At 41.7% G+C, this 25,044-nt stretch overlaps 2 protein-coding genes across 3 annotated transcripts; one reads left to right on the forward strand and one right to left on the reverse strand.

The window, feature by feature from the left end:
* Positions 1-876: 876 nt before the first annotated feature.
* On the reverse strand, positions 877-4,782 carry vma12 (vacuolar ATPase assembly factor VMA12). The gene is made up of 6 exons (XM_033630843.2): positions 4,472-4,782; positions 4,306-4,379; positions 2,619-2,708; positions 2,429-2,471; positions 2,172-2,284; positions 877-1,959 (listed from the first exon to the last, which is right to left on the reverse strand). Exons 1-6 carry the CDS (start codon positions 4,653-4,655, stop codon positions 1,864-1,866), a joined length of 600 nt encoding a protein of 199 aa, XP_033486734.1. The 5' UTR covers positions 4,656-4,782; the 3' UTR covers positions 877-1,863.
* Positions 4,783-6,979: 2,197 nt separating this feature from the next.
* On the forward strand, positions 6,980-24,031 carry poldip2 (polymerase (DNA-directed), delta interacting protein 2). 2 transcript variants are annotated; one of them, XM_033631640.2, is made up of 11 exons: positions 6,980-7,204; positions 13,517-13,598; positions 15,238-15,335; positions 15,449-15,548; positions 16,283-16,358; positions 16,659-16,766; positions 19,613-19,749; positions 20,168-20,194; positions 20,379-20,504; positions 20,796-20,875; positions 21,066-24,031. In XM_033631640.2, exons 1-11 carry the CDS (start codon positions 7,020-7,022, stop codon positions 21,178-21,180), a joined length of 1,134 nt encoding a protein of 377 aa, XP_033487531.1. In that variant the 5' UTR covers positions 6,980-7,019; the 3' UTR covers positions 21,181-24,031. The 2 variants fall into 2 exon arrangements, with proteins under 2 accessions (XP_033487531.1, XP_033487533.1); XM_033631642.2 differs by having other exon boundaries at positions 6,981-7,204; positions 13,523-13,598.
* Positions 24,032-25,044: the final 1,013 nt, after the last annotated feature.

Below are 25,044 nucleotides of genomic sequence, written 5' to 3' on the forward strand. Positions count from 1 at the left end.
TTCGACATTTGTGTAAAATTTTGTTGTACTACGCTAATTAATTGCTGAATTATGGTCAAAACCATGTTGGTGAGGTCATTTGACCTTTGAACTTTGACCACCAAATTCTAATCAGTTCATCTATGAGTCCAAGTGGACGTTTGTGCCAACTTTGGAAAAATTCCCTCTGGGTCACAGTGACCTTGATCTTTGAGCTGTGACCATGAAAATCTCATCAGCTCATCGTTGAGTTCATGTGGTCATTTGTGCAGAATGTAAAGAAATTCTGTCAAGGCGCTCTTGAGATATCTTGTTCATGAGAGTGGGACAGACGGACAACCTGAAAGCATAAATCCTCTGGCGACAGATATTGCCGGTGCGGAGGCATAAAAGCTCAACATCAATGTCTCTTTCCAGACCTTGTTGTGAGCAGTTCCATGTGGGAACTACACCCACCAACCGTATCACTGTGCTGATGGAAGTGTGCATCTACTCATGGAAGAGAGGCTCCAGCACATGGCAGGTTGACTTGTAAACAATAATGGCGTCCTCCTCGGCTGAGCTGTACCATTAGCTAGCTCAGTGGTGCTACGTGAGCTAGCAGCAGATGCACTCCCCCTGTCAAAGGAGAAAGAAGATAGTTCCAACATGGAACTGCTCACAACAAGGTCTGTGGATTATCTTGAGTGACCTGGTCATGATTTCTGGAAAGAGACATTGATTTTTTAAAAATAGGTTAGTACTTAATACAAGTATGTAAATAAGATCACATTTTAACAACGATCATATAAAGTTCCAGAGTCACAGTGCTCTCACATTAGTATCCAGATCTCAGTGCAGACAAGGACAAGTGCTTGACGGGGAACACAAACTGAAGAAATATCAACTTTATGAATCAGCTTTAGTTTTGATTTTATAGAAAACAAAAATATGATTACAACTTAAAACAGAATGAAAGGAAAGAATATCTTCTAGTCTTGGGAAAAATCTAAAATAAAAAACAGCTGTAAATAAATAACAAATAAGATTCATAATTTAATTAAAGACACACTGTGCAAGATTTTACTAAAAACAATGTGTGGTCTCAAACAGCAGTAATCCCTCTCAATCATCACTAATGACCCACTAATGAGGTTGGGGCTTCAGAGTTTCATTTATAAACATTGTGTACGCACAAAATGAGGTCTGAAAGAGGCGTACGCAACTTCACACGCAAAAAGTTGTGATCTATAAAAACAGACTTCATGGGAGAAACTTTGACCCATACTTAAGAATGTTTTGGAGACGGGAAATTAGCGATGCAGATGGTGAGGTGGAAGCCTGATTGTAGAAATTGCTGAATATTTTTTGGCGCCAACATTTTTGGCTTTTGTCTGTACGTACGTTTTTAGTATGGATCCTACACACTGTTTTATAAATGAGACCTCAGGGGCCAGACTGTACGCAGCAGACATCCAAGAGACACAGCACAGACACGCCAAACGAGAGTGAATCTGGGAATGGTTTTTACTTTCACTTTCCCTGGTGAGTGTGTTTTCAAACAGTAACCGACAATCCTGCACAGTATATCTTTAAACAAAGTCGGGGCAGGTGGAATGTCACATAAGCAGTAACATTTAACAAAGTCAAAGAACAGATATTCAGTCACTTTGACCCCTTTAGCTTTCTTTAAATGTTCCAATCTTCTTCAGTGCCACTAGTATCACTTTACAGTAGGTTTAGCCACACATGAAAATTCAATTTCCGTCAAAGAAAAAGTCCACAAAGTTTTCACGGTAAACTGAGACATCTGTTCTGAATCAGCTGAGGTGGCGGGGTTGCCAAAGTCCTAATTGAGGGCTGATACAGTTCCCTGGTTTTGTGCTTCCCTCATTGTTTTTGCTGCTATGGTTCCCCGAGTTCCCCCTCCATGGTCCGCACCAGCACGTACAGCTCAGCAAGCCCGACGACAGACGCAACGATCACAGCTGACAATACTCTCTGGAAAACACATGACAGAATCAACAGAGCCAAAGTTAGGGAACCTTAAGGTAGATGCAACTTAAAGGTCCAGTGACATCATGTCCACGAGAACTCAGTATGATCATCAATAAAATAAAAACAGGAGTAGTTGCACTTAATCGCGTGTAGCTAAGTGTGTCTACGTGCCAACTACGCGTACAGTATACATGTAAAACTAAATGTCCTCTTACCGCCGCGGTGTCTGTGAACAGATACTGACTCCCCATATACGAACAGGCAAAAGCAGCGACCACTGTGACCAGGAAGTTGAAGACGGTCGCCACCACCGCTTTGACTGATCGCACTGAAGAAAGAGAGGGGGAAACAAGTTCAGAAGAAGAAGTTCATTTACAATATGATGTAAATATAATTCAGCCTCTGACTGCAGGAATTATGATTATAATAAAACAAGCTTTCACTGTAATAAAATATGAAGCACAACACTGACCTTGCCGTCCAAAATCTGCTAATGTCCCAGTGCGGTTGATCTCCTGAAGACAGAGACAGATGTGTGCAAATCTTTATTGTACCCAGTAAAACTGTCTCACTATAAAAACAATCAGTGTCACGTCTTGACCTGGACGCATCAAAGATAAGATGAATATGTTAATTTTATGTTAGCATATACCAGAACGTACCTGAGTGTTGACGTTACGTGTGATCCTGTTGTATTCCTCATTTGCCAGTTTGGCTTTGATCCTCTCCAGACGTGCGACTAACTCTGGGTTCTGAGAGAGAAGTCACAGTTTGACTTTAGCTGTTTGCAGCAGAGGTTTCTTCATCACGTAGTGACGATGACGGTTTTATATCAAGCTCTTTGTGCCCTCATTGCATTCAAATTATAAAGGGATGTAGAGGAATGAGTTGCACAAACCGGGCTCAGTCATCAAAAGTCCCCTGGTAGTTTTAATCATCTCAAAGCTTAAAGGGATAGTTTAGGATTTCTACCAAGCTTTGGGGAGAAGTAGGGGAAAATAAACACTATATGTAAAAGCAAAATGGGAAGCTGAGTTAAAGATTCAAATAACAGAAGAGGCGTTTTCATGACACCCAAAATATAGAGCAGGAAGCTCAGTACACAGCAACGATGTTGGAGGCTGTGTGGGAGCTTGGAGGTCGATCACCTGCATATATTTTAGGAACTGAACAAAGATCAGGTCATACTGGGAAATATTAATGTGGCTGTTACAAATGTTTTGGAATATGAAATTAAAGGTGTTGTGATGAGAAAAGATATTTACTTCACATGATGTAAGAAAGCTGTCACCAGGCTCAAAATAAACCTCCCAAAACAGGAACACTGGCTGGAAACTTTTAGTGATGGAAAAGTTGACTCACATTTTGAGAGTTAAAGAGAATAGATTTAAAAATAACTGGGAACATTTATATAAGACATGACACCAACCGAAAGAATGCCTGACTTATCCATACACAGTATATCACATACAGTAGACATCTGACATGTGAGTCTGACATGGAAGCTAAGTGATGTACTGCTGTGGAGGGGTCAGCCACAAACGTGTTTTAGCCACCTAAAGAAAAGTCCCACCTAAGAAAATCAATATCAGTTTAAGTGTACGCTACACTGAGAGTATTTTCACTGCTTTACTTTAATGACAGACTGTTATTTCCTATGAGAAAATGGAGACGTTCTATCTGTCTCTTCAAAGCCAGACTCCATTGAGAAAAACACTGATTTAGCACCACTGAACACAGGAGCTGCTGGTCTACTGCTGCCTCCATCAGTTAGTGTGTTTGTGTTATTGTGTGACTTCTGCATTTAAAAGGTTTAGCTCAGATTCACCAAAGTCACACAGTAACACAAACTAACTAACTGATTGAAGCAGCAGTAGACCAGCAGCTCCTGTTTTTGGCAAGCTTAAATTACTGTTTTTCTCAATGGAGTCTGGTGGCTTTGACGAGAGCATAGATGGGAACTGAAGCCGTTAATGGCTTCCCTGTTAGAAAAGGCTGTCTGACAGAAAGATAAAGGGGTGAAAATAGTCTCAATATAGTGTACATTTAAACTGTTATTGATTGTTTGGATGGGAAAAATTTGCGGTCCCCTCCACAGCAGTAAATTTCTTAACTTCTGTGTCTGACTCCAGCCTGCTTCTCCAAACTTGGTGTACCTCTCACAACCCCACTGCCAAAAACACTGGACTATCCCTTTAAACAAATGCTATTTGAAGTTGTTATCTTGTCTCTCTGCCTTGTTCGTGCATCCTGTGAGTGCAGCTTCACACTCATGGATGTGTTCTTGGTTAAACAGACAAATATAACACTTCTATATTCAGATTAAATCACATCAATGGTTTCACTCACTCTGGGAGGCTTCACCACCTCAGGCAGGTGCAGAGAGCTGTCCTCCAACAACTCATGCAGGTAGAAAGGATGTCCTGGAGGAAAACAGCAGTAATATCGTGGTTAAATAATACGATATAATGTAGTTTATTTCTACACTACATATATTATAAATAAGACATTTTACCTTTGTCCTGGAGGAATGTCTTCAGTCTTCTGGCTGTGCTGAAGGACAGAGTTGTTGGCTCTGGTTTATTCAGAGTCTCCTCCAGTTCCTCTCTCAGTCTTTGAGGCAGAGACGAGTCCGTGTTTTCCAATAACTGCGTCACTTTATTTCTGAATTTATCACCGACGACAAATGAAGACGCCATTTTGAATCACACTGACTCTGACTGGACGGTCTGATATTACACAGCTCTCTAGATAATACACCGTTTGTCGAGCTAACAGCAGCTAAAGGTAAAAACTACAGCCAAGAGAGCGGCCATGTTGATTGCCTTGTGACACAATGGCGTCATTGCTCACGTGACCAACTGTTTGATATTTATTATTATTGGGGTTTTTTTTAATTATTTTTTATTAATACTCGTCGTGAGCTAATTATACGTTGACATTAATCAATGAATTAATTCGTATTAAACTCAAATGTTGCTCGCGACTGTACACGTGAGTTCCTGTGGTACCTTCATGGTCTCGAATTAAAATTACAAAAGCCAAAACTGTATACTGTATACAGTCTGTGGATTGAACACATATGCAGTAAGGTGTTTATGTTGAGAAATAAAACTACAATTTAAACATAAGTACTTTTTGGAGCCATCTGTTTTCCGCGTGGCATCTCTACCTTTAATAACATAAGATAAGATAAGATTTTATTAAGCCCACACAAGGGAAATTCAGCAGCTCAATATTCAGAAGCAAAAGAAAAACAAGCAAAGATTCAGTGCTAAAAAGGATAGAAATATTACAAAAATACAAATTAGATAATAATAATATTAAATCTATACACACTGGGCCTATATACACCTCTACTTATACAGATTCTGTATGTCCATGATTTATACAGTAGCTGCACAGATTAAATGAAATACACACATGGTGTGCAGTATATTGACTCTAGGGTTATAGAAATATAGCCTACAAATATTATTGCACAGTAGTGATGAAATATTGAACAGTAGAAAATTTTACAGGCATGGATCACAGAATAAATATAAAAAACATGGATATATGCATATTAATGTGAATATGTATGGATATGAATAAACAGAATATGTTTATAACCTGAGGTAGAAATAGTGTAAATTAGCTGTTGTGTTGTAAGTGGTTGATGATGGAGACAGAGACAACAAACAGTGTGACATGATGTCATGTTGTCTTATTAAAAGTTTGGCTGCTGTTGGACTGAAGGACCTGTGGAAGTGTTCTTTCTTGCACTGTGGGTGTCACATTCTGTTACTGAAGGAGCTGGTGAAGGCCCCACAGTCACATACAGGAGGTGAGAGGTGTTGTCCATGACTGCAGTGGTGTAAGGTAGATACAATAGGCCCCAGTGCACATTATAATGATGGGCCCTCTCTGATTTCAAACACAGACTTTACACTTGACAATTTCAACATCATTGCATATCTGTTTGTGACAAAAAATACCAAAGAAAATAAGAAATTATTCATTTAATTTTATAATTGTAATTTATTTATAGTTTATGTAGAATAAGCATATCATTTGTTTAAGATGCTACTGACTTTTTTACAAAAGAAAAATTAAAAATAAACATGACAGAGTTGGGTTAGCCTTCTTCGAGGGCATATATAGCAAATGGCACTGGTCTTAATTTAATGAAAGATGAACAGTTGTGTTGTCTCCTTTGTAGAGTTTAAGGTGTACGGTGATATAAAAAAATTAATGGTTATCATACCATGTAAGCTTGCCTACAATATTGAAAAAAGACAATGCAACTGGATGGAGAATCTCAACCCCCAAACTTTTTACTTTTTAATATTGCATTAAAAGAAAGGTTTCAGGTAGGGTTGCAGCCTCAACTTTATTTTACGTTTTACACATACTTCCATTAAGAAATGGTTTCAAGTTTCAACTGAAGTAATAAAACATTTGCTCAACTGAAAATAACCCCTCTCTTTCATTCCTTTAAGAGTCATTTTGTCTTTTAATAATACTTCTGTAGTACTGTCATACACTATGATATTTTCTGGACGGTTATTGTACTGTGAAAATCTCACACCATTACAACCCTACTAATTTGTATGTGATTTTATTTTTGAATGACTCATTTGATGCAAGGAGCAGCTGGTCCCTTCTTAAAACATACTTTTATCAGAGAGCCTTTCCTGATTTTATTTGAGTTCATTTAAACTGTCTTTTATTTCTTCAGTGTTTATGCACTAAAGTGTTTTTATCAGGTCTTGTCTGTTTTAATTTTCAACATGTAAAGCACTTTGTAACTCTGTTTTGAAAAGCGCTTCATAAATTATCATTATAACTATCATAAATAATCCTTATTATTATAATATAAATATATATCACATTATAAATTATTATTATTATTATTATCATTATTATTGAGATTATTATGGCTCACGTTCCAAAAAGTTTGGACACCCCTACCATAACGGCTCAAGCCAGGTTTTGATAAATACGACTCTTCAGTGGTTCCCTGAAAGCAGCATCAGCACAACGCTGTAAATCGTGTGTGTGCGCGTGCCACGGCTGTAAAGATGGCGGCCTGTGCGTTACGCCGAGGCTTGCTGAGCACTGTCAGTAAATACAACAAGAAGCACACACACAGAATACTGAGTGTGGTCGACAGCAGCAGCGGGTTTGACGGGTTCAGACCGCGGGTTCAATGCCGGGCATGCGGCCTGTCCGGCGGGGTCCAGCAGAGGAGGTTCATGTCGTCACGGTAAGAGACGCAGCCAGTGTCCTCCCCCGTCAATGCTAACATGCTAAAGACTTTAGCTGGGTACGAGCCCTTCAAGATGGCACCGTAAAGACACCGGCCACGTTGTTGTTGAGCGGACAGATGGTGTGTGATGGCGTGTGTGTTTTAAACACGGTGTGTGAACACGATGTGACGTTCAGGGGCAGGTAATGAGGAAAGTACAGGTGTCCTCTGGAGCTCAGCAGCTAGCTTGGTAACTAGCCAGCATGGATTGAGCAACACCTGACACCGTCTGACCTGACTGTCTCCAACATGCTGACTCAATCATGTCAAATCACGCACTAACTAAAAGTTTACACCCACAGTGGAAGATTATTCTTTAATAATCTGGCATGATAAATATAAATTAGCATTAGTAGCATTGTTATAATCCGTTTATAAGAGCCATGCAGTGCTCAGGAAATTATCTAACATACTGGTTTATGACATAACGTTATCTGACTGTTATCTAACTGTGTCTAAATGAATGAATTAATTAATTCGATCTTCTATTGTCAGTGATGGAATGTAATTAAGTATATTTACTCAAATATTTTTACTTAAATACAAATTTAAAGTTCTTGTACTGTACTGGAGTTTTTCCATTTTTTGTCACTTTCTATTTCTACTCCACTACATCATAGAGGTGTTTACCTGGTTTTGTCACCAAAACATCAGCCATATGTCTTGACATTTCCTTTAAAATGTGTCGTTTTGTCACCAGAACAATTTCTGCTAAATGTCCCAACACCTCTTTAAAATTACCTGGTTTTGTCACCAGAAACACGGCTGTTAAATGTCCCTATGTCTCATTAAAAATGTCCAGTATTGTCAACAGAATAAAAGCTGCTAAATGCCCCAGTGTTTTGGTAAAAATACCTGGTTTTCTGACCAGAACGCCTGCTAAATGTCCTGATGTCTCTTTAACAACACCTGGTTTTGTTGACAGCAAAAACGTCTGCCTAGTGTCTCAATGTCTCGTTAAAAATACCTGGTTTTGTCCCCAGAAAATGTCTCCTAAATGTTCCAGTGTCTCGTTAAAAATACTTGGATTTGATACCAGAACAATGTCTGCCAAATGTCCCAGCGTCTCATGAAAAATGTGTGGTTTTGTTGCTATAACAATGTCTGCGTAATGCCTCAGTGTCTCATTATATATACCTGGTTCTGATAACTGAATAAAAGCTGCTAAGTGTCCCAATGTTTCGTCAAAAAATCCTGGTTTCGGGGCATCGTAGCGTAGTGGATAGTGCTGGGTGCCCCATGTACAGAGGCGATGCCTCGCTACAGCAGTCGCATGTTCGACTCTGGCTTGCAACCCTTTGCTGCATGTCAACCCCCACTGTCTCTCTCACCCCATTTCACTCTGTCCTGTTCATTAAAGGCAAAAAGCCCCAAAAATAATTTTAAAAAAAATCCTGGTTTTGTCGACACTGAAAATTTCTGCTAAATTTCCTGATGTCACATTAAAAATATCTGGTTTTGTTGCCAGAACAACATCTGCAAAATGTCTCGACGTTTCATTAACATTACCCGTTTTTTTCGACAGTAAAATTGTCTGCTTAATGTCCTGATGTCTTATTTAAAATACCTGGTTTTGCACCTGAAACACGGCTGTTAAATATCCCGACATCTAGTTAAAAATACTGGTTTTGTCTACAGAATATCTGCTAAATGTCCCAAAGTTTTGTTAGAAATGCATGAATTTGTCGCCAGAAAAATGGGTGTTAAGTGTCCCAATGTCTCATTGAAAATACCTGATTTTGTCAACAGAATAAAAGCTGCTAAATGTCCCGACGTCTTGTTAAAAATATCTGGTTTTGTCACTTGGCAGTCTGCTTAAGTAGCTGGTTTCGTCACCAGAAGCACAGCTGCTTAATGTCCCAATGTCTTGTTGAAAATACCTGGTTTACAACATTTGTTAAATGTCTCGGCATCTTGTTAACAATGCTTGGTTTTGTCGACAGTAAAATTGTCTGCTGACTGTCCTGATATCTTTTTTAAAATACCTGGTTTTGCACCTGAAACGCGGCTGTTAAATGTCCCGAACATCTAGTTAAAAATACTGGTTTTGTCTGCCAGATGTCCCAAAGTTTCGTTAAAAATGCACAGACTTGCCGGCAAAATAATGGGTGTTAAGTGTCCCAATGTCTCATTAAAAATACCCGTTTTTTTGTCAACAGAATAAAAGCTGCTAAATGTCCCAACATCTCATTGAAAATATCTGATTTTGTTGACAATAAAAATATCTGCTAAATGTCCCAATGTCACATTAATAATATTTGGTTTTGTTGCCAGAAGCACGTCATGTCCTGATGTCTCGTTAAAAATATTTGATTTTGTTAACAGAACAAAATCTGCCAACTGTCCCAACATCTTGATAAAAAAATGTGGTGTTGTGGCCAGAAACATGGCCGTTAAATGTCTTGACATCTCATTGATAATACCTGGTTTTGTTACCAAAACAGCACCTGCTAATTAATGTGACATGTTGTTAAAAATACGTGGTTTTGTTGCCAGTAAAGGCTGCTGAGTGTCCCGTCGTCTTGATAAAAATACCCAGTTTTGTTGTTGTTTACTTTTACTGTTCATACTTTAATTATATTTGCTGATTATACTTACATACTTTTACTTGAATAAGGTTTTGAATGCAGGACTTTTACTTGTAACAGAGTATTTTACTCATTTTACTCTTGTAAATGAGCTGAATACGTCCTCCACCGCTGCTTGTTGTTTACAGAGCACTTGTGCTGTTTGACATTATCCTGTTGGTGCCTGATAAAAGCTCAGTAATTTTACTGTTATAACAATTCTGCTATTTGCTATTATGTAAGATTATTCACTATGAGGTTATGAAATCCTCCTCCACACACACACACAGGAGAAAATAAACCCAAACAAAATAACAACATCATTAAGGGACTGCTGGTTATTTATCGGGGGGAGGAAGTGATAAAAGACGACCTCACACACCATGACGAGCAGTTTTTGTGGATATGTAAGTTTACAGATGAGTAACATGGGGACAGTCATGGTGACGCTGCACATTACTGGTGGTTTAGTCATGAAGCCCAGACTGCTGCTCTACATTCTGAAGAGCTTTCAGCATTTGTTGTTGTTGTGTGGGTGGAGGTGGAGATGGAGGTGGAGCAGCTCTGTATGTCAGCCACACACTTAACTTCGGTGCGTGGCGTTCACACCATCAGCAGCGACTTATGATGGAATAAAAGAAACCTGGCTGTGACCCAGTGCAGAGAGAAACCAGTGGGTCTTTGTTTCTGTAGCCGCCTTCGTCCGATCAGCCAGAATTAAAAAGTTGGGATAAGAAATCAGGTCGGGTTATGACAGAAAGCGAGCGAAGTGTATGTGTGAAACGCAGCCTCTGTGAGAGAGAGGTGGGTGTGCAGGTGGGTGAGTGCCCCCTCAGTTGTTGGAATAGCAGCAGTGATTCAACACCAGCTTGTATCTCTAACTTTAGTTTATGTAACAGTTTTATTGTGTAATCGCTCCTCCTGTCTTGTTACTGTGGCTGCCAACCTTTCCCCCGACATGATGACAGCTCAGTGTCACACTGACCCGACTACACTCCATCAGTACAGGAGGCGAGGGCTGATGTGAAATGGATAGATCCTGTGCCGATTGGCAGGACAAGTTGTTGACCAGGGTAACTTATCTGAAGCAGGTTCTTGTATCGGCTAAATTTAGGTCTGATTATCTTGGTCCACACAGTGTGTTGACATTTGTCAGGTTGTTGCCGGTAGAAACACAACAGAAGAGCATGTTTTAAAAGTGTTGAGCTGCTGAGGCCTCGTGCTCTGATTTACAGGTCTATGAAGACAGTACATTACTGAGGATCTTACATCATGTATCTGTCTACAGTGTTTTCTATCAGAACACTGGGGTAATAATTAAATCATTTTAGTATCGCAGAGGGAGGACAAGGCAGTCAAAGAGCACTACATGATGGCCTTACAGTTGGCTCAAAGTTGTCATTTCAGATAGAGTGCTCCAGGGACGACATTTTTCTGAAGTTAGCAATGCACTGGTTCCAGTGTCAAAAAGTAGGGATGCATGACAATATCGACACGTCTGCGGTAACGGCAGATAACAGCATTCAAATGAAATATTCGCATCAGCATAGGCACATGTCTGCTGATATGACAGGCCAATAAGATGGTGATTTAGTTACGCAACTTCATTAGTTGAAATAGGTCAAATTTGGCAGCACGGTGGTGCAGTGGTGAGCATTGTCGCCTCACAGCAAGAGCTTTCCTGGTTTGATTTTACATGTTCTCCCTGTGTCAGCGTGGGTTTCCTCCAGGTGCTCCAGCTTCCTCCCACAGTCCAAAGACATGCAGGTTAACTGGTGACTCTAAATTGTCCCTAGGTGTGAATGTGAGTGTGAATGGTTGTCTGTCTTTAAGGACGCGTTCACACTGGCACTATTGGGTCCGCTGTAAACGAACCTGGTCCGCTTCCACGGATAGTTCGGGTCGTTTGGAGTGGTGTGAGCGCTCATTCGAACTCTGGTGCAGACTAAACCAGCGAAACCTGGTCAGCTTGAAAACTGGGGGTCTCGGTTCACTTGCAAGTGAACCCTGGTGCGGTTCGCTTACAGCGGGAAATGCTAATGGACTATCTGGCAAACCAAAGACAGGAAGTGACATAGAGCGTAGTGCATGTTGGGTAGGAAAAAAACAAAGCTAACTGGGAGAAGCCGAGGTAAAAAAAATAAAAAAAGAAAGAAAGAAAAAGTTGTAAAATGTCTTGTGGGCAGACGTGGAGTTGTAAAAACAGAAACCCCAAGACTGCATACATTTGGTGTTGCTCCATTGTTTTTGTGGTGACCAAGCCGGCTGAAGGGGATGGATTTCCGTTTTCTTCTTCCTCATGCTTTTTTTCCTTCTTGGTCAGGGGTCATTTCAGGCAATACCCCCCCGAACGAGCAGCTGTTGGTTTGGTCCGCTTTAAAAAGTGCAGTGTGAAAGTGAACCGAACCAAATGAAGGTGTGGAATTTTTCAGCATTCCCCGTCCAATTGAATGGAGCCCCCCGGAGCATCCTGGTGTGAATGTGCCCTAAGTTGAAGTAGTTTAGTAAAGAAGAGCACTGCTAACAAGGAAACGTTAATGGAAAAGCATGACTGAAAATATTTTTAAACATCTGCTTTACAAATGAAATATAATCTCTGATGGATCAATGCAGAACTAGGCTGAGCCATCATGAAACCAAAAAATATAAAACATAAATCTCCCCGTCTGGTTAGTGGGTCCACACCATGACCTCACCTCACCGGTGTATTTGACAGTTAGTGTAGCCAGAGATACAACTCATCCACAGAGCGGCATTTACGTCACCACGACCACTTGGCCACAAACAAGTCAAGGGAGATTGAGGCTTACATAAAATCATATCCTGTCCATGTAGGTAATTATTTGTCAACTAGGACAGATACCATGGCTTTTCCCCCGTAGGCTGACATTTGTTTTGTCAGCTGACACAGTTACGAGTTAAGTGGTACACCGGTGCACTGAAATGGAGCGTATCATAACACAGGAGACATGATGTACAGAGCAGAGATCCTACATGCTGCAGCAGACCATAAAAAATTTAATTTAATTTCAGTCCGTCATATTTCTCACAATAAAATCAGGTTACCTTGTGATTATTCTTGTGTAACACACCCATGATAAGAAAATATCCTTGAACCAACGTAGTGAAATATTAAATCCTACTGTCCATATATCCACCTCATTAATCCCCACTGTGAAGATTAGCTCTGTAGGACGCACACAAGTATGCGTGTTATTTATTTCAAGTGACCAGCTGTTGTTGTCAGCAGTAGTATGTACTGTAAGTCTGCGTGTGTGTGTGAGGCTGCAGGCGAGGATGTGGAGATTAGGTTGAATGGTCCTCCTGTTTGTTGACGCGGGACAAGACGAGGTGTTTTATTCAATCTTGTCAGAGTTGTGATTGAGATTATGACTGAATGGGAGGAGACAGGCCGCAGGATGTTCCCTCCTATAGGGACGGATGTAAAGAGTCTCTATAGGAGGACAATCCTGAAACCTCTTCACATCACAGCGCAGGGATTTCCTGTCGAGCTCCTCAGGGACTTACGGACTGTTTGTCCATATATGATGTTCTTATCTCAGACTCCATGTTGTGTTGTTGCCTGTATGTTAGTCTGTGGTCTGGTGTTTTTCTTTTGATGGCTAAAGTTGGTGACACACACACACACACACACACACACACACACGGTCCAGTGTGTAATGGTGTTGCCTGTTTTTGGCAGGAACAGGCCCGAAGGGAAGATTTTGGAGACAGTGGGAGTGTTTGAGGCGGTGAAGCAGCACGGCAAATATGAAACGGGACAGGTAAGTAACGTTCAGTCACCAAACACACTCACACACTATTTCAAATGGGCTGGTATAGCTGCGAGAGCCCCCTTGCTTATTCGAAAACCATTAGGCTCAATATAGGATTTATTTTTAAGTTCTGCGCCAGCGATAGCCGTGGCCGGATGCATTATGTTTTCGAGTAGTCCATCCATCCGTATGTATGTACATCCCAGTCTTGTGAACATGCTATCTCAAGAACGCCTTCACTTGGACTCACGATTGAACTGATGAGAGTGTGGATACCCAGACCCAACAGGACCCATCGAGTTTGGATAACAAATCAGAAATTTTGCTCGGGTTCTGTGCGGTATCAGCCCTCTTGACATGCTGCTGTGTTGTGCTATGGCCTATTTAAGTGCTGGATTATGTTATTTACGTGACAACGCCTGAACACAACACAGGCCAGTAGTTCCATTTCAGGCAGCAGGTGATAAATGTTCAGACTGAACTCAAGAAAATGGAGGACAGTAGACAAAACTTGTTATCAGGAAAGTTTAAAACTGCAGAGAACCATGTCAGGTAACGGGCTGGGCTCGGTTTTAACTGTCTCGGACTCGGGTCAGGTTTGGTGAGGAAAATGTGGCTTGAGCGGCGCCCTAGAACTGATCATAATTTAGTGGTTGAAGATCAAAGGTCAAGTCACTGTGACCTCCCAAAACATATTTTTGGCCATGTTTTGGGGGTTGCTTCTTGCTTCCTCATTAAATTCTGAGGTTTTGTGGGTCCCTGAACGCAGCACAGGCGAGATTCTTCGAGGCCTTTTTGGGGCTGGGTTAAAATAATCGATTCATCCGGTTCAGTCTTCATTTGAATGACCCGATATTGATTTAAAAATCAGAGATCAGTCTGTTACTATATGTTTTTCCCCACAGATGTGTGAAGCTTCAACCTGTTAATCTTGCTGGTGGTAAATTATTGATGGTAGTATTGTGAAGCTCCGACATCACCCGCTTTTTTATCTGACTTAACTGTTTTAATATCACTGTTGCTGCTCTAGAAATGTTTATTCATGAAATATTCAGATTTAATCTATTATTCTTTTTTTTTTTAAATAATTCCATGTCAAATTTACAGTTTTAGTTCTCTGAGAATCTCTTTCACATTCAAGCTAAAATTGGTGTTGTAACTGAAATATCCCCGATTGAATTGAATCGGGAAATCAGTGACGATACCCAGCCCTGTCCTTTTTTAACCCTCAGCAGCAGTTGTGGAGTTTTGAGTCATGGTGTTGATAATTGATCAGTCGATCTGATCAGATCGATGGATCTGTGAGTGAAAGCAAACATTTAGACCCAGCACAATGAACGGTAACGCATCACTTTCACTGCGCCTGGTGTTTCTGCTGCTCCGTCTGTGACCAGAGTACACTTTTGTAAAAGCAACTTGAAGGGTTTGTGTAGGCGTACAAGTGCAAGGTGTTAATTGTAGTTTGAGTATTACTAGTTTTATTTTTACTGTCCTGCATTATCTGGTCTGTTAAGTTTTGATGGATCTGTAACTTTGTGATGTTATGATTTGATCCTGTCAAGTAACTATAATCCCATCTAATTTCTGCCTCAATCAAGTATAATCTCTCAGCAACTCGTCTAATCTCTGCTTGTTGTTTTGCTCTCAGCTGTTCCTCCACAGTGTGTTTGGCTACAGAGGCATTGTCTTGTTTCCCTGGCACGCCCGACTCTATGACAGAGACATCACCCCTCCCATGTCTGACAGGTAAACCTGCATCTCTGGCTGCAGACCGCACCAAACAGCCCCTCAGTGGCTCGTTATTTGGGTGAGACTTATTTAACTGAGATCCTTTTGTCTCTCCTGCTGTCTCTCCTCAGCAAACCTGAACCTCCAGGAGCTCACGGCTCGAAGGAGGTGAAGGGGAAGACTCACACCTACTACCAGGTCCTGATCGACACCAGGGACTGCCCTCACATAGTAAGTCACTGTGAAGTGTGTTTTTCTTTGAAGACCACCAACTACTACTCTACATGTCACACACATCCTTACTGCTCTTAAGAGAGAGACTATGGGGGCAGGGGGGTGTCAGTTTAAATGTTAAACAATGCTGTTCATTACGGGAAGCGAAAGCCCCTCAATCATCAGTTTCACTATGGAACACTGATACTAATTGAGGTTTAACTAGCGACGGGAACCAAGGGCATGGCTTAAATTGGTCAGAACCGTACTCTGCTCCTGCAGCGGTCTGTACTGACTGTGAACATTTCTCCAGCCTGACAGACCCAGTGACTGTTTACAATCATTGGACAGACTGAACAAAAAGATTTTCAAAAACCTGAACTATCCCTTTAAGCTGTAGCGACCCTGAATGAGACACCTATTTTAACACATGAGCATCAGTCTGGAGGAGAAGGTCGGTTGCTCACACATTTCTCCTCTGTCCTCTGCAGTGAACAACAATTATTAGTTAGCTAGAAACATTCTGTACCGCACATACCGCACATTCTGCTATCATTAACCATGTTGGTGGTTCATACCTCCTGCTGTTAGAGAGTTCGTAATACACCTGTATACTTTGACTGTGTGATAGTGCTGTGCAATGACTGGACATGTTACAGGGAGACAAAGGCACCACTGTGGTGGACTCTAGCTATGGTTGTTCATTAGTGTCTGACTCATCAGTTGTGTGACTGTTGGTTTGTGTTTGACAGTCTCAGAGGTCTCAGACAGAGGCAGTGACGTTTCTGGCCAACCATGATGACAGCAGAGCTCTGTACGCTATCCCAGGTATGCACACTGGCCAGGACGCCACACTTTATAATACGTCACTGACTGTTGGCCACATATCAATACTGGTTCTCCTGTATATCCCATTTGTAACAGTTTTAATAGGGCATTCATGATAAATGAAAAAAGATGAAAGATATTACCACTTGAGGATAAAATATTCTGATTCTTGTTTGACCTCAGTTTGATCCTCGTCACCAGTTTAGCTCCCATAGCATATCAACCTTCCCATCTGAGGTGGTTATAAGCGTTGTCTGTCTCATCCCCATGTGACCGTGTGTCTGTGTTTCTTTCCTTCAGGTCTGGATTATGTGAGCCATGAGGACATCCTGCCCTATAACTCCACAGAGCAGATCCCCATCCAGCACGAGCTGTTTGAGCGTTTCCTCATGTACAACCCTGCCAAATGTGAGAGCTCCTCTGGAAAGTCCACGAGTTTTACACTAGACTCACAAGTCAGTCTTTAGACGCTTTGCTTAACTAAAGACTGATGACTTTCTCCCTGATTTTGTGTTTAGATGGGCGGATACAATTTCAGAGTTTAAAAAAACTCCCTACGTTGCAGAACCAATAGTAAATCCACAGGGCGGTCCTTCGGTGGCTCGCTGAACTCTTGTGCTCGTAAACATAGTCCCACTAGAAACACGTGTAGCGGTACAAAATGGCTCAGCCGCGCTCGCAGAAAACGCCGTCAAAGTTAGTGGATATTTGACGCGTTTGCGGCGACACATTCTCGCCAACTAAAAGAAACAAACATAATCTTTTACAAGGCCATGACTCATCCGTCCGGCTGGACTATAGAGGGAATTGCCTTGTTGTTTACAAATACTTCCGGGTAGAAAACCAGCAGAGCTTTTAGCTATATATACATATACATATATATATCTCACATTTTTCACATCACTGTATCACCGTTTAGACTAATCCGATGTTTGTAAAGTCTATAAACACAATGATTGAACAAACATTACTATTTCTGTGTGCACGTTTAGCTGGGCTAACTGTTAAAAAAATATTTTTTCCAGCGGATATCTTAGTTACAACATGATTGAGCTAGCAAAGCAGTTTTGTGTTTCTATGTGTGGTATTTATTCAGTTCTGGGAAATCACGATGTCTAGAAAGCATCAGTGCCTGCAGCTGACAGGGACAGCTAACACTAGCAGCAAAGCTAACATCAGGACGCCATCTGTTAAAAGCCTCCCGTTGTTGGATACAACATGAAACTACTCCAGTTAGCTCAATCATGTTGTAACTAAGACATCCGCTGGAAAAATTATTTTCTTCACGGATGAGCACACGTTTGATAAAACGGAGTTAAATCTCTCGGCATCCATTTTCAAGCTCTCTGTGTGTTTGTTTCCTTGCGGACGAGAAAAGGGGGAGCACACATTTCCAAGAAGGCGTGTCCTTTTCAAAAATGCAAGAGGCGTTGCTTTGTTGCCGGCCGTTTTCGCCGGTGTGTTAAACACACTTTAGAAAGGAGTGTCCCCAGACTATCAGAAGGCGGAGATCTCTGATTGTCTGGTGGCGAGACTAGTTTTACACAGATCTTTTACAATGGTCACATGTTCACCTCACTGACTGTGTATATAAACAGCCATGTTTGTAAGATTCGTGACGAGACAAAACCGTTTTAGAAAGCTGTGGAGAAAAGTTGCAGCGGTGTGAACTGGCCGGTCTGAGCTCAACTCAAGCCGGCTGATGGTGTCACCTGCAATTCAGTTGGTCAAATGGCCAGCAGCTGGTTTTAAAGCACGTCACTTGTTTCAGCAGCCAATCAGCTTGTAGTGAAGTCCGCTGGTCAAGTCAAAATGACTGCAGACGGCGTGCTGCTTGCTGCAGCAGGTGCTCCGTCCCCACTGAGCCCTCTGTTTCTGTTGTTATGGTGTGCCGGTGTCAGACGGTGGGTCGCTGCTGCTGCTGCTGGCTGTATGTGCTTATGCCCCGCCCACACACACATTCTCAGTGACTGATTAATTGGCGCTGGTTATTTATATTATTGTGGCGTACTGATTATGAATACAGTCCATCTGATGCTGGTTTTGTTTCATCACAGTAGCCAATATCTCACTGTGACTATTCTCATTCAGATTTTAAGATGCTACAAATTATATTCAGCCACAAAATAAGTCTGAAAAGCTGCAAATCAGAACAGAAGTACAGAGAGTTGTTGACAAGAGATGATACACCGTCTCATCTAGTTACATTGGTGTGAACTGGCGGGCTTTTGCAACGACATATTCCAAGTGGTTGTCTGTTTCAACTCATCTCATATGGATCTTTGGTCTGAACTGGGCTTAAGTGTTCTAATGAACATACAGTGAACACATTTCATCCTCCACTAGTGTCACTGTTACTTTATATAGTCAAAACAATATTTTATTCTAATGCCAGGTTCATATTACACCACATGTCACTCCGCTCTGACAGTCAGTACGTCAGATTAGGCCATTATTGAGTTATAAAACCCTGCTGTGGCGTTGCCACAAGACATGACAGACTACACGTTGGTCCATGACCTATCATCACTGGTCGTCTTTCACGACATGCATGATGTCGTCTGGCTATTCTTGTCCTATTTTTATTATGATTTCAGTCACTGTGTCCGTTTATGTCCCGGCCAGACTGTTTTTGTAGTAACACAAAGTGCCACAGGAGCTACATTTGAAATACCTCATGAAAACTGTGCAAGTCACTGAATCCTCCACAACAAGTTTCTTCAAATGTTTCACAATAAAAGCCTTTTCATAGGAATGCATGATATTGGATTTTTTGCCAATATCCGATATGTAACTTTTTTGGCTGATAACCAAGATAGACATCTCCACTTTTTCCTTACCTAATTTTAGTGATCAAGTCTCTTCTGTCGTGAAATTAACATCATATTATTCATGCATACTCTTGTTGTGACGGCCCACCAGCAGATGGAGACATGAAATATAATACTTTTCAACGTATGTGATATTCATTGATTGTGCAACGTAAGAAAAAGCATGTCAGCTGATTCATTTTAAAGCCGATGTCGGATAATACTGATGACGTACCGATATTATTGTGCGTTTATAATATGAATGGATTCTCTCCACCAAAACGATAAGTGGCTTTTAACTAATAAATGTCTGTATTTCCCTGATAAACAAGTCTTATCTAGTTTCATCTTTAGTTCTGACCTCTGACATTAACCAGTGACTTTGTAGAATCAACAGGAAACAGTTTGTCAGTAAATATTTGTGTTCCCTGTCGTCCTCTGCAGCTCCTCCGTTCACAGCCAGAGACACCCTGAAGGCGTGGCAGGAGAAGAACCACCCCTGGCTGGAGCTCTCAGACGTGCACAGGGAGACCACAGAGAACATCCGAGTCACCGTCATCCCCTTCTACATGGGCATGAGGGTAAGTCACCAACATAACTGTTCGGACACTGCCACATCTTTAACTGCCTGGGAAGCTGGGTGCTACTCTGGTGCCTACTCTGTGCCAACTTTGAAGGGCACGGAGGCAGGTTGCATCTGAAGTTGCTAAGCGACAACAACCAGCACCGTATGATAGCCTACTTACTAGAAATCCTCAGTTCAGAACTGACCTTCTCCCAGGCGTTGTATTTTAACTGTGTTTTAGGCCTAAAATGTCCTAAAACGAAGCTGCTGCTGGATGCTCTCTAAACATGACCTGTAGTCTCACCAGCTTGAAGCTCATCTACGTTGCATTGATGTCATTTTGGCAATCAACACTCTGGCCTTTGGGCTCCTCATAGCCATTTTCTGTTTTTGTTGCCTTTGTAAATGCTAACAGATTTTTCTCTTGTTCTCAGGAGGCCCAGAACTCCCATGTTTACTGGGTGAGTAGCAGATTTTTCTTTCCTGGGGGGAACATCCTGTGGAGTGGTCCTGAAGGACCGTCACTGTGGGACATTAACACCAGCGAACCAGCCAGGCGCCACTATATTTAATGGTGACTGTTAGACTCATCTTTTCCAGCAGACTCAGTGTGTTAACGTGTGTGTGTGTGTCGTCCTCCTGCAGTGGCGGTACTGTATCCGCCTGGAGAACATGGGCAACGAGGTGGTGCAGCTGAGAGAGAGGCACTGGAGGATCTTCAGCCTGTCAGGAACCCTGGAGACGGTCCGTGGACGAGGAGTCGTAGGCAGGGTAAGTACACCACAAACCACACACACTCGCGCTCACATGCAGTGTCCAAAACCTCAGCCATCTGAAGATAATGTTAGTTTCCTTTTTTTACCCAGTGAACAGTATATTTTGTTGTGGCTTGACTTGCAACTGAACATGTCGCCTGTTTCATAGAAAATACTGAGATATGACTTTTTGTCCACATTGCTCAGCCACAACTGTAGTATATATACAAATTATAATAGATATGCAGTACACACAGAGTTTGTGTAACCTTGTCACGTTGTACTCGTCTCTGTGCCGTCGTCACAGGAGCCGGTGTTGTCTAAAGAACAGCCTGCCTTTCAGTACAGCAGCCATGTGTCTCTACAAGCCCCCAGTGGACACATGTGGTGAGTGTCCTCATTCTTACATCAGGTTACTGTCACAAAAATCACATCTCTGCTACAGTTTCTACTGCGTACTACATCCTCCAAAGGCTAAACTTAACTTCTTACTGGACGTGTTCGTAAGCGTCCCCTGTGTGCACAGTATTCCTCGGTCTTTTCTTGTGCTCTGCCACTAATTTAATTTTGTCTTTAGGGGGACGTTTCGTATCGAAAGGACCGATGGATCCCACTTTGACGTTCGCATTCCCCCTTTCTCCCTGGAGAGCAACAAAGACGACAAAGCCCCCCCTGCTGGCTACACGTTCTAACTGCGAGTCGTCACCTCCCACCTGTGAGGCCCCGGACACGCCGTCAGTCCTGGTCCTGTCTGGGATGTTTAGAATTGTCCTCCCCCGTAACATCGCCTCAGTCTTCAGCATAAGACTAACGCAAGTCAGGTTATGCAAAGGGAAAGTATTGCATCTGTGAGAGCGCACCCCACAGCAACATGTCACTGATTAAATCATATAGGATAGACGAACTGATGGCTGTCCTGTGCGTCTTCACTCCACGTCGTGTTGTAAGAGACGTGCACGGTCAGGTGGAAGAGCACTGGGAGTTTTGGAAGGGGAGTCAGTGTTACCAAGCTGAGCTGGACATGTTGTGAATCCAGTAGCTGAAATATTGAGCAGGTTGTTTTTGAGTGTTTCCTGCTGAGCTCTGGGTTCATGAAGAGAGCAACAGCTCCAGCTGAGCTTCACACTAACACTTCAGTCGTGAAAGTCAAAAAGTAAGCCATCACTCAAACTACATGTTACAGGCTCCTCCCTGATATCCATGTTTGAAGTTATGACAACAGGACGTATGACTTTGATCCTGGACCCTGTTTTCCTGTCATGTTCTTTTTAATTATAATACATCACAGTTTAGTTATGTCAGACCTCCGTGGGCCACTGAAGAGAAGGAAACAGATGGAGTTGTGAGCTGGTCGTAGTGCTGACGTTACAGTGTTGTACATTGATGCACAGTGGATGGAATCAGGAGTGTTTGACACTGATCAACAGAACAAAAGACTCTTTAATGTCAAAACTAAATCACATCTCTACAAATTAATTTCAGCCAATTTCTATTCACCTTCGTGTCATTAAGCAGATGCACCTTTGGCAGCAATTTTAGCCTTCTGCCGTCTGTGCAGAATTGTCTGTCAGCTCTGAACATCTGAATATACAGCAGGGATACCTAACTTGCTTTGTCTGGGGGCCACTTTGGCAAAATGACCAGGGGCCAGTTGCAGCAGCTCTGAGGTGTACTCAGGAGCGTTTCCAGGATTTGAGGACATTCAGGGCTCAGCCTGTACGTCTATCAGGGGTCCAGGGGATCTTCTCCCGGCACCTTTTTTCGATAAACAAGCTCTATTCTGTATCTGGATGCATTGATTGTGAAATTCAGGGCCAATACCAATGTTTAAAATAACAGTTTGTCCGATAGCGGATACTTATACCAGTGCTTTTTTGTTATTTATTCCCCCTTTTTAAGGAAACAAAAAAAACACTTAATTACAATCTTCATTTAAAGCCATTCAGTCCTTTGACAGAGCACAAATTCAATCAAACACATTCATCAAACTACCTCTCAAATGACCTTCTTTCACATAACTCATTTTTTTAATTAACTACTTCAGAGGCCTTTATACTGTATATGATATATGACAATTCTCTCTCTAATATCTATTTTATATTGCTGTGAAAACATCAACAAATTTCACCTTCAAACAACTTTATTTTTTCAAGTTTCTCGACAAAAAATACATTTTACAAGAATACACTGAACACATCATGGGAACATTATAACTTACCTTCGCCCAGTACTCATTTTTACTGACTAGGGTTTGAACGCATCACACTGTAACTCAATCCAACCGCTGTTCACAATCATTGATACAACAGGCTGCGTCCTTTCTTCCTGAAGGCGTCTCGTGACGATCTCTGTTCTTCCTAAACACGTTTTCTATCATCCCCGGGATGACAGTACGCTGTTAGTCTGGAGCCCTGCTTTATAGCGTGCGCAAAATCTATGTGAGGTCATCTTATTTGCCCATAGGTCAATGGCAGTCAACAAGGTGAATATCAGCTGATATTCGGCGGCCATTAAATCAATGCATCCCTAAATTTGATGCTTTTTTATTCAGTCAGGCACCTTATTGACATCAGAAGAACAAAAAACTGTCCCAGTGTGAGTCCATTTATTGTCACAGAGAATTAGAAAATGGTGGTGGTGCCAGATTTGGCCCGCAGGCTCTAAGTTGAGTTTTACTTGCATACAGTCTCAGGTCTCTTGGCACATGGACACGCAGTTTTTAAGAGCATCTTGCCCTCTTGACACTTACAGCTGCGCCATATTCTTTAAATTCTCGTATGACTGATTCGACTGAACTGAGTTACATTCAGCGTCTCTAAAATGCTCCTGTTTCCCCTGAGTGGAAATTTTTGATGAATGTGTTACAGATTTGTGTGAAGAGCTATTTGCCAAGAAACCAGCCGTGGAATCCTCCAGATACAGATGTGTTAAACCCTAAAATCACTCGTCTCTTCTCGACTTCACACTGATCTCTACAGTTAGCTGCCCCACTTATATTTAGGTGTGAATACCTACACCATCAGTTATGAAGAGATGTGGTTCATCTTTGACATTAAAGTCCAATTCTATTGATCAGTGCTTCAGAAACTTAATTCCATCTCTGTGATTCGGTGTCGTGAAAGATCAGACTAAAGACGTCAGTGGGCGGGATGAATGCTTTCATCAGCAGTGAACTGTACGTGTTGACGGCCAAAAAAAGAATCCCGTCTTAGCTGGGAAGGAGGTGAGAGTCAGGTCTTAGTCGTCACACCATAAAGTAACAGGAGAGAAGTGTGAGAGTGTGTGTGTGTGTGTGATTTCTTCTCTGCTCTCTGTAGAAACCAGAATGAAGTCTTTATCCCGTACACACACGCTGGATGTCGTTCGTTAAGGCTGACTGTTTGACTCTGTGACGCGAGGCGAGAACTTCTCTCTGTTAAAATGAGGAAAGAAACTAAAATCTGTTTTGATAAGTGACCTGAAGCAACGACGATGGTTGAAATACTACTGTAAATAGAGTTGTAATTAAAAGCAAAACAAATAAATAATACCTTTTGAAAAGTACAGCGACATTTCTTGTCAGGTTGTTTTTTTAATGCATGTAGCTGTTAGCCTCAAACGTGCTCCTGTGAGGTCACAACAGGTGTCGTCTGCACATGGAAGGGAGGTTTGTATCTGTTAAATGAGCTCTAATCTTAAGTGGGAGTTTTTTTTTTTATGCCTCCGCACCATCTCATGCTGGTGAACACAATCTTGGGAGCACCTTGTGTGAGTTTCCCCAAATTTGGCACCAACGTCCACACGGACTCAAGCATGAACTGATTAGAATTTGGTGGTCAAAGGTCACTGTAACCTTACGTCCGTCTCATTTTGTGAACGTGACATCTCAATAACGCCTTGGACGAGTTTTTCCAAATTTGGCACAAACATCCACTTGGACTCAGATGAACTGACTAGAAATTAGTGGTCAAAGGTCAACATCCCTGTGACTTCGTCTGTTACATTCTTGTAAAGAATATGTGATAATCTCAAGAACACCTTGAGGGATTTTTTTTCAGATTTGTCTCAAACATCTATGTCACTTCAATGATGAACTGATTAGAATTTGGTGGTCAAAGGTCACTGTGACCTTGCGTCCATCTCATTTTGTGAGCATGATATCTCAAGAACTCTGAGGGGGATTTTTTCCAAATATGGCACAAACGTCTACTTGGACTTACAAGTTAACTGATTAGAAATTGGTGTGCAAAGGTCAAGGTCCCCATGACTTCATCTGTTGCACTCTTGTAAATGTGATATCTCGAGAACACCTTGGGGAATCTTTCCAAATTTGGCACCAACGGACTCAAGCATGAACTGATTAAAATTTGGTGGTCCCTGTGACTTCGTCTGTTGCATTCTTGTAAAGAATATGTGATAATCTCATGAACACCTTGAGGAAATTTTTCCAGACCTTGCGTCCATCTCATTTTGTGAACATCATATCTCAATAACGCATTGGGGGGGGGGGGGGGGGGTTTTCCAAATTTGGCACAAACGTCCACTTGGACTTACAAATTAACTAATTAGAAATTGGT

Source organism: Epinephelus lanceolatus, chromosome 4 (assembly GCF_041903045.1).
Source record: "Epinephelus lanceolatus isolate andai-2023 chromosome 4, ASM4190304v1, whole genome shotgun sequence".
Classification (NCBI taxonomy): Eukaryota; Metazoa; Chordata; class Actinopteri; order Perciformes; family Serranidae; genus Epinephelus; species Epinephelus lanceolatus.

What these genes read in the sequence shown, in the direction of transcription:
- vma12 (XM_033630843.2), bottom strand. Translation starts at nt 4,655, where the DNA reads ATGGCGTCTTCATTTGTCGTCGGTGATAAATTCAGAAATAAAGTGACG. An exon ending in AGCAGATTTTGGACGGCAAG is followed by an intron (nt 2,285 to 2,428) that starts GTCAGTGTTGTG and finishes CTCTTTCTTCAG; the next exon opens with TGCGATCAGTCAAAGCGGTG. An exon ending in TGTTCACAGACACCGCGGCG is followed by an intron (nt 1,960 to 2,171) that starts GTAAGAGGACAT and finishes TGTGTTTTCCAG; the next exon opens with AGAGTATTGTCAGCTGTGAT.
- poldip2 (XM_033631640.2), top strand. Translation starts at nt 7,020, where the DNA reads ATGGCGGCCTGTGCGTTACGCCGAGGCTTGCTGAGCACTGTCAGTAAA. An exon ending in AGGAGGTTCATGTCGTCACG is followed by an intron (nt 7,205 to 13,516) that starts GTAAGAGACGCA and finishes TGTTTTTGGCAG; the next exon opens with GAACAGGCCCGAAGGGAAGA. An exon ending in CCAGGGACTGCCCTCACATA is followed by an intron (nt 15,549 to 16,282) that starts GTAAGTCACTGT and finishes TGTGTTTGACAG; the next exon opens with TCTCAGAGGTCTCAGACAGA.